The 14,089-nt window shown below is 40.2% G+C and overlaps 1 protein-coding gene across 4 annotated transcripts in view; it reads left to right on the top strand.

Annotated features, from left to right (window-relative positions):
- The window catches only part of LOC124776868 (RING finger protein 17), a 529,150-nt gene that overhangs the window by 489,481 nt on the left and 25,580 nt on the right, over window positions 1-14,089 (top strand). For 3 of the 4 annotated variants that reach the window (XM_047252048.1, XM_047252046.1, XM_047252049.1), the window contains 3 exons: window positions 8,782-9,186; window positions 9,467-9,613; window positions 9,797-9,887. In XM_047252048.1, coding sequence (XP_047108004.1) covers window positions 8,782-9,186; window positions 9,467-9,613; window positions 9,797-9,887 — 643 coding nt within the window. The remainder of the gene's footprint in view (window positions 1-8,781; window positions 9,187-9,466; window positions 9,614-9,796; window positions 9,888-14,089) is intronic. The other variant, XM_047252047.1, reaches the window with a different exon arrangement.

Raw genomic sequence — 14,089 nt, 5'->3', positions numbered from 1 at the left:
AGAGAGTCACAGACAATGCTCTCATTGTCAGAAAAGTTCCAGGGCAAGTTTTTTCTTTCTTTTCTCTTTTTTCTTTTTTTTCTTTTTTTGTGTTTTTTTCTTTTTTGTGTTTTTATTTTTTTGTGTGTTTTTCTTTCTCTTTTTCTGTTTTTTCTTTCTCTTTTTTTCTGTTTTTTTCTTTTTCTTTTTTTGAGTTTGCAATACTAAAAAGGAACGGGTGTTGCTTTTATGTTACTGGTGTGTGTGCATCCTTGAAATGACCTAGGCCATGTTTCAGTGCAATCTCACTAGGTGGCAGGGCTGTGCTTAGCAACACACTGTTTGGATTCTTGGTACAGTGATACAATGGATGCTGATTGTGTGAAAAGAGAAAATGTTAAGTTCAGGAAAATCCCTAGTGAAATGCGATCAATTATTGAGCAAGTATATGCAGGTCAGGCACTTTCAATAATTGTGTTTTAGAACAGGACCGAAGGTTTTGTGAAGGCAAAGACATAGGAAGACCATCACAGGGCTGGTCGCCCGTTTACAGTACATACCGATGAAAACATGGAGTGTGTAAGGCAGTTATTGCATGAAGACCATCATGTAATTCTGCTTGCAATATCAGAATTACTTAATTTGAATATTATGTGTGTCGTAAGATTTTATGCAGAGATTTGAGGAAATGGAAACTTCTTGCAAAACTCATCCCCCACACACTAACAGACAAGTAAAAGGAGGAAAGATAAGAATTTCTTCTAAATACTGGATAGAGCATGTGATCCCTCATTTTTGTCAAGGATTATTGCTGGGGATGAAAGTTGGTGCTATCAGTATGACCCTCACAGGAGGCATCAAAGTACTGAATGGATCACCAACCTCGGAAAAAGTCAAATGACAGCCTGTGAGAATAGAGACGAGGTTGATCCCATTCTTTGATATTAAAGGATTAGTTCACCATGAGTATGTTCCTCCAGGTCAAACAGTGAATGGAACTCTTTACATCAAAGTCTTGAAAAAATTGCAACAACCAGTTCAACTTTGCCACCCTGATTTGTGTCATTCTCAGGACTGGTTGTTACTGAATGACATACTATTTTATCTGGTACTGAGTATCTCGCCAAATATTCTGTTTTTGCCATCCACATCTGCCATATTCACCGACCTCTCGCCTTGGCAATTTTTTCTTGTTTCCATGAGCTAAAAGGCAACTAAAAAGAGAGCTTCATCAAGATACTGCAGACATCCAATGGGCTGTGACAAATGAGCTTACAGGTATCCCAAATCAAAATTTCTCTGCTCGCTTCCAAGACCTTCAGAAACATTGCCAGCTGTATATAGATAGCCAAGGGAACTACATTAATAGGAGCTAGGTAAGGAGCTTGGTAAGTACAATTTCCTGTTTTTAAAAAAAATCTGTCCTGGAGCCTTTCTTGTAAAAGGAGTGTTTACCTGGCCATTTCTGTAACAATTAAGATGACTGAACATGTTTTAAAATTGTCAGCATTGATGGGTTGTTGGTTTCTCTTTCACTTTCAAATTCATACATGTTCAGAAGCTCTTTTGTCTTTCTCAAATAACTAATGATCGATTTGATGCATGAATCTTGGCTGCCCTCTCAACTGTTTCTTGACCAATATCCCTTAATATTGTGGATGTGGTGCCATGCACACAAGCTTTTAGGCAAATTCTGTTTACTTTTGCTTGTGGGCTGCAGCACATTTTTTTTTAGTTGCTTCCATTGCCGGTATAGGGTTTTTAATTTTGGCATCCAGTGTTGGTATTCATGCTCTTTCCCAGTAAATCATTATTTCCTGCACAATGTATGGCACTTAGACAAACAGTTAATTTATTTGTACCACGTGCAAATATAAAAGAAAACGTATAGTGGTTGTGTGACAGATATCAATTTACTTCCAGTTATTTCATGTGAGTAATACATGAGTAAATGTGTTATCTACAGTAAAGGAATTGAAGATGAAGACAATATGCTTGCTATGACTGCTGCTTTCCCTTGCAAGTGAAAGACCACTGGGATGATCTGGTTTGAATCATAAAAAGGAACAGCTCATTTCACTCCGCTCTCTACCTGTCTTGTCTGAAATGACATCGCAGTGAGTTACGGGGACTAAAATAAGCAACCTGCCTACATTAGGCAGTGTATGAAATTGTTATGTGGAGGTAATATGTTGTGAAGGTGATAGGTTTATTTTTCTTAATTATTTTCCTTCAGAGTTTGACGATCTAGAGGTATACCACCTTACACTATGCAGCCTTAATTTCACACAGCTCATTTGCACATGGAGGAACAAAACTGGAGGGTAGCCCAAGAAAACTTATAATAAACATTAAAAGTGCACTATAAGAGTCACACTAATGAAGCATTTTCGAAAAGTAAAGGCCTTGTGCTTGTATGTAAATGTTGGCACTGCATTTGTGAAACTTCTTTCTGGGCTGTCATCTCTTGATTGTTTACAAAACCATGGAAGTTATTCATTAATAGTTTGACTGTTGGTGAAAGCAAACAACAATGGCCTTACAGTACAGGCTTTCACAGCCAGTATTTACATTCTGGGTGGTTTTATTGTGAAGGAAAGATTAGGCAATGGCATTGGGAGTTCAAAAGTGGCTGTTGGAAAACAGCATGGCAGTTCCAGTAAGCAGACGGATGGAATGGTGCAAGAAATGGATCATAAATGCACAATTTTTGTTCCACTTCTTGCTTTATTTCATTGGTCTGCATACTCCCCCTCCCATTGTCCCATAAACTAAGCACAACTCCCAATGAATATGAACAGCTGATCAGCTGACAGTTGGTGCTCTGGTTAACAAAGTTTCTCACATTAGATATCCACTTATTTACAAGATTGCCACATAAAAGCTCAGATATCAAAAATAGTGTCCAAGACCAGTACAGAAAATGCTTACTGACAAACTCAAAGTGCTAAGAAAATGGAGTGCACAGACATTTTTTGACCGCTGTCAACAAAATGGAGAGTGCGTGTTTGCTTTCTTTTATTCTTTCTTCTCCCCCCCCCCCCCCCCCCAAATACTGTTACAGGTGAGGAAACTGCACCAACACAGGATCAAAATAGTCAATGCTATGGTGCACTGCATGTCCATGTATCATTGCCCACACCAAGGATAAGACTCAACATTTCATGAACTTTTTGATCACACACACTACAGTCCCAGCCTTAGACACAACTCGTATATTGCCAAGGTCGTTTCGAGTACACTACAAAAAATTCACTGGGAATCCCTGACACATGCTCCATACATTCCCAATCTTTCCCTGTGTGATCTCTATATTTTTGGAGCTCTGAAGAAAGTCATTCATGGGCATGAATTTGGTTAGGACAAAGTGATGTACACCTGGATACAACCATGGTTCCATAAGCAACCACAAACACTTTTTCATAAGGCATTGACCCTCTTGTCCCAGAGTGGGATGAATGTATAAACTGTACTTTATGGCAATTATTTTTTAAATAATAAGTGGTTTTCTTACTTATTTTCCTCCTGGCTCCTTTCATTTGACTGGCCCTTATATGTTTGTAGGAAACAAAGACTAGCAATAAACACTTGGGGGGGGGGGGGGGAGGTGTTGTGCATATATATGTATTATTATTAAATGTCCCATACTTTTCAAATATTTCATTAAATATACTTGATTGGATGTTCCTGTTCCAAGTCCATCTCAGAAGCCTCTCTCATTAAATTTAGGCTTTGGTAATGTCATTTTCTGTTTAAGTTTATCTCAGTATCAGCAGTATGGTGAGCTTATTTGCAGTGACAGTTATGTCAAGGGCATCTCGTGTATTTTGTATAATATCCATCTTTGCACATGTCAGGTACAGTCAAAGTTAGCAGCTTGATCGCTCTCCACCTGGAATTGATTGTTTTCTAGTTCTCTTATTGTAATCTGTCTGTTAATTAATGAAAATTGAAATTCATTTAGTTAGAATGGCTGGAGAGCAGTGTCTTCGTGTCTGACAGGGAAGATTAGTTTTAATGCCACTCTGTCATTCAGGAACCGTCAGTTCTGGTGGAAATGTTAAAGTAAGCACTATCATGCCTTGTTGATATCAAGTGACACAGTTTCAGTATGTGGATACAGACTGTAAGTTTTTGTGAAATGGGTTTTTCATACTATCACCTTTTGGCTTGTGTAGGCCATGTTGCTATGACAGAGATTTGAAGGCATAGCTGTTGGGTGGGAGGAGGTCAGAACAGTGGCAGAAATGTCAACACTGTGGCAAACAGTACTGAAATTCACAGTGTCATCACTGCAGGGATGACCATAATCTTGTCCACATGACAATAACAGATGGTCCAGCTTCATCCACAGTATTGACAGTAGAGCACTGCAACAATAGTGCACCACTACAAGGGTGATGAAACTGGAGATTCAGGTAATAACTACAACAGACAGGAAAGATTACATACACACATCTGTAGAATTGTTGATGTCACAGTGACTGTTAAAACATAAAAATGGAGATGAGTTGTCACCTAGTGAGCACCATGACAGAAAGATGCTGAATCGCAGATAGGTGCAACAAAAATACTGATAAACAAAGCTTTTGGCCCAATAGGCCTTCATCAGAATTAGACAGTATAAACACACACACACACACACACACACACACACACACACACGAGGCCAACTGCTGTGGCCGAGCGGTTCTAGGCACTTCAGTCTGGAACCACACGACCGCTACAGTCACAGGTTCGAATCCTGCCTTGGGCATGGATGTTTGTGATGTCCTTAAGTTAGTTAGGTTTAAGTAGTTCTAAGTTCTAGGGGACTGATGACCTCAGATGTTAAGTCCCATAGTGTTCAGAGCCATTTGAAACACACACACACGACCAGATGTTCTGCCAGTGCCAGACTGCAAGCAGCAGTGCATGATGGGAATAGCAAGCTGGGTGGTGGATGTAAGGAGGGGGCTGGGGTGGGGTGGGGGAGGAATAGCGGGGTAGGAGTGGGGGACGGTAAAAAAGTGCTGCTTGTGGGAGCATACATGGATGAGTTGGGGGCAGGATAGGGCAGCTAAGTGCAATCGGGTAGTTAGGCAGAGGGCAAGGAGTGGATGGGGGGGGGGGGGGGGCAGTGGGAAAGGAGAGAAGTAAAATGATGGTGGATGCATTGTGCTGGAATGGGATAGTGGGTAAAGGACAATGACTAAAAGAGGATTGAGGCCAGGAGGCTTACAGGAATGTAGGATATATTGCAGTGTAAGTTCCCACATGCACAATTAAGAAAAGCTGGTGTGGTGGGGAAGTTCCAGATGGCACAGGCTGTACAACATCGTGTTGGGCAGCATGCTCGGCAAGTGGGTGGTCCAGCTGTTTCTTGGTCACAGTTTGTCAGTAGCCATTCATGCAGACGGACAGTTTGTTAGTTTTCATGCCCATGTAGAATGCAGCACAGTGGTTGCATCCTAGCTTGTAGATCATGTGACTGATTTCACAGGTAGCCCTGCCTTTTATGGGATAGGTTATGCTTGTGGCCAGACTGGAGTAGGTGATTTTTTTTTTTTGGGGGGGGGGGAGGGGGGGGGGAATGTATGGGACAGTTCTTGCATCTAGGTCCATTATGGGGATGTGAGCCATGAGGCAAGGGGTTGGGAGCAGGGGTTGTGTAGGAATGGACAAAGGTAGTGTGTAGGTTCATGGGTGGTGGAATACCACTGAGGGAGGGGTGAGAATGGTTATAGGTAGAATATTCCTTATTTCAGGGCACAACAAACCCTGGTGGAGAATATGATTCAATTGCTCCAATGCTGGGTGGTACTAAGTCACAATGGGAGTGCCATTCTGGGGCTGTACAGTGGGACTTTTGGAAGTGTGGGTGACTGGAGGTATAAGGTATGGGAGATCTGTTTTTGTACTTAGTTGGGGTGGATAATTGCGGTCTGTGAAGGCCTCAGTGAGACCCTTGGTATATTTCAAGAGGGACTGCTTGTCAGTACAGATGCGACGGCCATGGGCGGCTAGTCTGTACGGAAGGACTGCTTGGTATGGAATGGGTGGCAGCTGTTGAAGAAGAGGTGTTGCAGATGGTTAATGGGTTTCATATGGACGGATGCATGGTGTCCCATCTTTGAGGTGGAGGTCAACATCAAGGGATATGGATTGTTGGGTTGGGGAGGACAGGTGAAGTGAATGGGGGAGAAGGTGTTGAGGTTCTGGAGGAATGTTCATAGGGTGTCCTCACCCTCGATCCAAATTATAGAGATGCTGTTAATTAATCTGAAGCAGGTGAGGGGTTTGGGATTCTGGGTGGTTAGAAAGGATTCCTCTAAATTGCCCATGAATAGGTTGCCGTAGGATAGTGCCATGCAGGTTCCTGTAGCCCACAGGATTCCAAAACTACAACCTCCTTCATAGTTGTCGTGACCAACTATATTCTCACCTACAATTACTTCTCCTTTGAAGGCATCCACTACCAACAAATATGGGTTAAGGCTATGGGCACCCACACGGCACCATTCTATGGCAACCTATTCACAGACCATGTAGAGGAATCCTTTTTATCCACCAGAATCCCAAATCCCTCATCTGTTTCAGGTTCTTTGATGACATCTTCGTGATCTGGATCGAGGGTGAGGACACCCTACCCACAGTCTTCCAGAACCTCAACATTTTCTCCCCCATTTGCTTCCTCAACCCAACAAGTGACCTTCATTGATGTTGACCTCGACCTCAAAGATGACTACATCAGTACCTCTACCCACATCAAACCTACAACCATTCACATCATCTCCACTTTGATAGCTGCCCATTCCATACCAAGAAATCCCTTCCATACAGCATACAGCCTAGTCACCCATGGTCAACACATCTGTAGTGACGAGCAGTCTCTCTCGAAAAATACCAAGGACTGAGGTGTTCACAGACTCTTAATTACTCCCACCCTCCCAACAACCTTACACAAAAACAGATGTCCCATGTTGTATCTCTCCAGTCACCCACCACCTGCCAAATTCCCATCCTCCGGCCACAGAACAGCATTCCCCTCATAACTCAGTATCTCCCAGGAGTGGAGCAACTGATTTACATTCTCTGCCAAGTTTTCGACTACTGCTCACAGTGCACCGAAATGAGGAATCTCCTACCCACTTTCCTTCCCACCCTTCCCACAGTGGGATTGTGCCACTTGCTGAACCTACACAATATCCTTGTCCATTCCTACAAAACCCCTGCTCCCAACCCCTTGCCTCATGGTTTATATCTCTAGATGCGAGACCTTTCTCGTGCATGCTCCAACCACCACCTACTCCAGTGTGATCGTGAGCATCACCTATTCCATCAAAAGCAGGGCTACCTGGGATACCCGTCATATGATCTACAAGTTAAGCTGCACCCGTGGTGTTGCATTCTATGTGCATGTACCAACCATAAATCTGTCTGTCTGCATTGATGGCCACCAACAAACTGTGACCAAGAAACAGCTAGGTCACCCAGTTGCTGAGTACACTGCCCAAAACACAACGTTCTTCATTTCAGTGACTTCTTCACAGCCTGTGCCGTCTGGATCCTTAACCACCAATAACAGTTTTTCTGAAATGTGCAGGTGTGACCTCTCCCTACAATATATCCTATATTCCCGTAACCCTCCTGGTCTCAAACGTAGTAAGTCACTGTCCTTCAGCCACCTATCTCCCTCCTGTTCCCACTCCAGCATTACACAGCCTTCTATGGCATCAGTTCATCCACAGTCTTTTTACTTCTCTCCTTTTCTGCCGCCTCCTCCCCCTCCTCCAGCCATTATCTAACCTCCCGATCACACTTAGCTGCCCCACCTTCTCCCTCTCTCTGCCCCAGGCTGCTCCTTACCCCCACCACCCAGTTCGCTTTTCCCATCATGCTCTGCTCTCGCAGCCTGGCCTTAGCAGCCAGAGACTGTGGTCGTGTGTGTGTGTTAGTTGAGTTTATGTGAGTGTGTATTTCTGATGAAGGCCTGTTTGATTGAAAGCTTTGTTTTACACACTTTTTGTTGTGCCTATCTGCAACTCAGCATCTCTGCTATATGGTGAGTAGCAACTATCTCTCATAATATTGTCATTATTCCATCCTGGATTTTCCATTGTATTCAAGCCAGCCAAAATTGTGAAGGAGTAAAGCATCTAAAGAGTAGATGTTCGGAGATAGGAAATGGGAAGAATTGTGGCACCTTAAGTTTATATAGCTAATTTTTTTGCTGTTGCCAGCTTGGAAATTTATATTAGTGCCACGAGAGTAGGATGTAGTCTTTGCTTGCGAGAAAGTCTTTCATGTCAATTTTGAAGTTGACATTGATTTGGCTTCAGGTGGCATTTTGGTCTTACTGCTGCTTTAAATTAATGCCAAGTGCTTGCGTCCAGATTTGGTGTAATTATAGAGTTCCTCGGAATCTTCCCAGTTTCTTTTTTTCTAATCTATGCATTGCACAGTTTTTTGTTATTCTTCGTTTTATTTTCATTTACTTATTTGTGTTTGTTATTGCCATTTCTTCTTACACTTTTATTTATTTATATACTGCTACTGTTTTTTCTGGTGGTGTATCCTATGGAAGATTTTACCTTGAATGCCGATCATTTACAAACATTTACAAACTTGTAAAAATTTGGATGTTGCTCCTATGGTTTGTTCTTTGAGAAGTCTTAAAATTTTTTTCTAATGTTAAACTGTTTCATGGGCCAGATTTAAGGAAATAATTCCTATTGTTCTATATCTACACAATCTATATATATTTTGTAAACATACATTAACTAGAAGTTTTACCACTAGTATTTGCAACTTCTTTTCCAGATTTCGCTTATTGGACCACGTAACCACAACATAGCGGATTTCATGGTGCAAAGAAAATTTGCCAGTTACACTTTGGATGCGTATGAAGCTGACAAAGAATGTGATACTAGTGCTGATATCTCTGCAGGTGTTATTATTGTTGATGAAAGTGAAGAATTTAAAGATATGGAAGAAGGTAGTATTGGTAATAAAACATCAGAGGTTCCAGACTGTGATAAAGAACATAAAATAAACCCAGTGAATGATTCCCCTGTGACATCACTAGAGGTAAAAGAGGAGGTATTATGTGAAGATAATAAGCTAGAATTATTTGAAGGATCAACAGTAGACATCATTGATGGATATATTCAAGGTAAACTGCAGAAGGTGAGAGGTCATAAGGGAAAGGCTGAAATGGAGGTGGAGGTAAGTAGTTCTTACTGCAATCATAATTTTTTTTCTATCCCTCTGCGTACTCCCTAAAGTGTAAGCTTTCAGTACCAGAATGCTACAATTTGTAAAATTTCTCGGACTGTTATATCAAGGTTAGACTATTCTAATGATAAATAAAATCTTTTTGATCATGTCACAATAACTCCAGTAAATTTTAAAAATAGTCTGCATACTTTTCCAGGTTATGAACTATTTTATTGTTCTTTGTAATAGGCTCTGTGCAGAAACTGAATAATTGTTTTTCTTTTTCCAGAAGGACTCAGAACTGATACAAACTTGTCACAATATGACATATATTCCTCTTAAAGTTCCAGAGTGTGATCATATGATTGTTGATGTTATTGCTATGTTGTCTGCAACAGAGTACATTATTTCTCCACTGAAGTGGGGGGCATCACAAGTAAGTATAAAACATAATGTGATGCTAATGAAGGAGCTGTTAGTCAAGGAAATTATAGGTCTTGGACTGTTTGATAATTTTATTACACTTGGTGTTCAACTGTTGCAATATATGAATTCATTTTAAATTAATTAAAATAAATGCTGACTCAGAGAGTCACAGTCACTGTGCATTTTGTTGCAGGATGTTCACTCAAGGGATGATTATGTCAAAATAGACAAAGAAATTCAACTGCATGGACCACTCCAACCAGTTCTAGAAAACCCTGATATAGGTATATAAGTTAAAATCATATATAAGTTAAGAATGCCTTTTAGAAAATGTTGTGAAATGTTTATGAAAAATAAATTATTGGCTGTAATGATGTGAACCAATGACATGCAGTGATCTGCTGTTGTAATCCTAGAGTAATTTTGAAGTATATGGCAGTGAAAGAAGTCACTGACTTGAGTAGTGATAAGATGGGAAGATGCACAATATTTTTAGGTGCTCTAAATGGAGGCTTAAAAAAAACTGGAACAGCGTTCATGGTACAAGTGGTGCCGTAAAAGTTACATTTGACAGTAGTACTATGTGCTACTATATAGGATGGTATCATGAAAGTCTGAAGCATTTTTTGCTAGTCTGAATGAGTCTGTGAATTATTCTGTGTTCAGAGATGCAAACAAGAACATATAGATCAGCCTTAAAACACAGTAAAATGATTGATATCACTTAGTGAAAAAAATACAACAGAATTCAGTTAGGTGATGGTGCCAGTTAGGTGGTGGTGCCATTCGTCATGGAATACAACCCAGCTCTAACTGAAACTTTCTTCCAAAACCAGTTTAAAAAAAAAAGAAATCCTTCTCTATGCACACACAAACCGTTATTGTAAGCCAGTACTTGACATCACATTTCTGATGTGAATATTTAAGGGTATTAGCCACATAACACAACAAGGGCTCAGAACTCAGCCACCATCACAGTCACACATACAAGCTAATAAAAACGCTTAACATGAAACATAAATACTAGCTTTTCAGAACTAAATGTTCCTTCATCAGTGATGGGTTAGGAATTGATTAGGAGAAAGGGGGGGGGGGGTTATTCAAGCCAGACAAAGTTGAAGGATAAAGCATCATAGAGTAGGTGTTCAGAGGTAGTGAATGGAAAGAATTGTGCCACCTTTAGTTCAGTGATAAGATAAAAAGAAATGAGTGAGAGTAGTAAACATAGATTGAAATAAAAGAGAAATGAAAAGTGGAGTGAATAATGTAACTGATACACAGGAGGAAAAAGGAAGAGGAAAGAGGAAAAGAAAGAAAGAGAAATCAATACAACATATAGAGGGAGAAAATAAAATAAAAAAATAATAAGTAATTGGGTAAATAATGGAAAGTCCAAGAAGGTGGCAGGATAGAGGATATGTTGGAGAACAAATTTTCCCATCTCTGGAGTTATGAAAAATAGTCGTGGATGGAAGGGTTCTAAAGGTCTGTGTGGTATAATTGGCACTCAAGTCTCATAAGTCATGATGTAAGATGTTCTCAAGGCAAAAAGTTCTTGTGTTTATTCATTCATGGTTTCAGGAAGTTTAATGGTGGCCATTTTTAGACATAGTGCTGTATAGTAACCACATGATTTATTGTAAACAGCTTGAATGATTTTTAATTGTTGTCTGCCTTTCTCGTGCAGTTTACTAGTGGTGGAGCTGGAATAACTGGTGGTCAGTAGGTGCGTGGGGCAGGTTTTACAATGGGGTAGTCTTGGTAGAGGAATGTATTGAGGCTTAGATGGCATTTGATGACAGTAGAAGTATGTACATAATGTCAAAAAGCACACAACAAGAAAAGTGGCAGCTCGAAAAAAATGCCAAAATATGTCATCACACAGTACAAGATTCCAGAGCCCTTTGAGATAGTCCTTGAACTGACAGAACTGAAGTTTTTATCTTAAAGCAGATCAATTGAGAATGGAGAAAATTACTGAGTAAAGAAGAAGGAAATGAAGATAAGGTCCACTTAGGTCCCAAACTCAGAGTAGTGTTTGTTGAATGTCTGGCTCTTTTTGGATGAATTGGTCTTTTTTGCTAACACCAGTTCAGCAATTGTAAAGATAAGCCATATTAAAGAAATTGCAGAGAAAGTAAGTCTACAAACTGTGTATGAGAAAACAAAATGCATGATATATGTCAGTGAAAGGCTAGACTGGAGTATAACTGAGTGCTGGATGATTGTTTCAGTCAAGAAACTGAAGCTTGGTGAAGTAATTCAGCAGACAGGCTAGAACAAGAAGCTACCAGGTTCTCTATTTGAAAATTAAAGTGAGCAAACCATCTATCTAAAAACATCTACAATAAAATTATGCAGAATTGCTGAATATAGGAACTAATCAGAGATATTATACCACTTTTGTAAGATTGCTGTGCGTAAGAGATCCTGTGCAGTAATTGAAAAGCTTGAGTTGAATAGTTGCTTAAAAGACATGTAGAATACTATGAAAGATCTTAAGCAACAGATGGCTTGATGAACAGATTCAAATTTTCTAATCAATTTTCTAAATCCAAAGTCATCTGGGCTAAGATGATTCCAAGAGTGTGAAGAGAGCTATGAGAGAGACATCACTGAAGATGAAACAAGTGACAGTGATAGTTCCAGAATGTGGTGAAAATCTCTCGGGAAATCATGGTGGAACCAGAACCCATCAGATGGAGAGGGTCTTCACCACATACATGGCTTACTGGCAGGATGTCAGTGTCCTGTTGGACAAAATCTAGAGTCTGAAAATGAAATTGGTTATTAACACACATTCCAAGAGACTGAGTTTGAGGGGGAAATCTTAACACAGTAAATCCAACAAGAGAATTAATAGTGGAAGAAATAAAGTAAATTACATTTTGATTGAAAAATGGAATAAAGTGCAGCACTTAATTCAAACTGTTGACAGTGGCTTTTGGCGAATCTACTTTGAGAAATACAAGAGTTTCTGGGTGTTATAAACATTTCAAAGAGTTGAGAAGATGTTGAAGATGATGATTGCCCACGAGGCCCTAGCTCATCGTGTACTGACGACAATGTGAGAGAAGTAAAGAAAATGGTTCTGGCACATTGCCATGTCGCCATCCGAGAGATTGTTGATGATGTTGGCATATCCTTTGGCTCATGCTAAACAATTTTTTTGGGTGTCTTGGGCATGAAACATGTAACAGCAAAGTTTGTTTCCAAATTGCTCCATTTTAACCAAAACAGCATCACATAGGCATCTCTCAGGAATTGCTGCATGAAAGTGACAACGATCCAGAACTTCTAATGAATTTGTGATAGGTGATGAAACATGGATATAAAGGTATGACATTGAAACCAAAGCCCAGTTGTCCCAATGGAACCTGCCTGAATAGCCAAAACAGAAAAAATTCGACAAGTTTGATCACATGTGAACATTTTTGTCACTTTTTTTTTTTAATTTAATAGATATTTTACAATGGGAGATTGTATCACAAGTTTCTACCTTATGCTGGTACGATCAGTAAGGAATACTACATGGAAGTTGTAAACCGTTTGCATGAAGCAATCTAAAGAAAACAACCAGAAATGTAGCAAAACCAGTCATGGAAATTGCATCACAATAATGATCCCACTCGCTCTTCAATACTTGTGCATGATTTTTTTTGCAAAAAGCAAAACCATTATGTTGCTTCAGCCACCGTATTCAGCACAACTTTTTTCTATTCCCGAGGCTGAAGAAAACAATGAAAGTACGTCATTTTGCAACCATTGATGAAATAAAAACAGAATTGCTAAAGGAGCTGAACACCGTAATGAAAAGTTTGTTCCACAATTGCTTCCAAGATTGCAGAAAGCACTGATACAAGTTTACTGTGGCTGAGGGGGATTAGTTTGAAGGGGAGAAAGCTGATTTTGATGAATAAATAAAGTTTCTTTAAGAAAAACAAAGATTCTGTTACTTTTTGATCACATCTTGTGTTTGTTTCCACAAAAGTGAAAGCCATATGCATTTTAGTTCAAGATCTGGTGTGTTGCAGTCAACTACAAATTTCCACCAGTATCAGTCTGAAGAGCCTACCAGTATTTTGCTACGTTCATTGCAAAATGGGATGAAGTCATAGCTTTTATTCTGAGAAAACATTATCAGTTAATACTATAGTTGAATTCTTTTATCTTGGCGGCTCGCGCATGCCCGCCCAGACGCGGGAGATTGCTGCGTTGCCAGTTGCACACGACGCACGCGCCAATGGAAGCAGCGCCATAGTATAGCATAGTTCGCAAGCTTACGTGTAGGGGGGGAGCGCGCAGTTCGTGAAGTAAAGCCACCACGGCCGCATTAACCCGTTCGCTGCTACAAAGACGTGCTCCCTGCATTCCGCGCTGTAAGCGATTTTGTCACTGCACTGCTCGCCTGTGCAGACACATTGTGTTCCGACTGCTTTGACACTCTTTTATCATTCGATTCCACAAAAACTATTTGGCTCAAAAA

Source organism: Schistocerca piceifrons, chromosome 2 (assembly GCF_021461385.2).
Source record: "Schistocerca piceifrons isolate TAMUIC-IGC-003096 chromosome 2, iqSchPice1.1, whole genome shotgun sequence".
Taxonomy (NCBI): Eukaryota; Metazoa; Arthropoda; class Insecta; order Orthoptera; family Acrididae; genus Schistocerca; species Schistocerca piceifrons.
The sequence above is the reverse complement of the archived record's forward strand: the minus strand, read 5'-3'. Positions and strand labels throughout refer to the sequence as shown.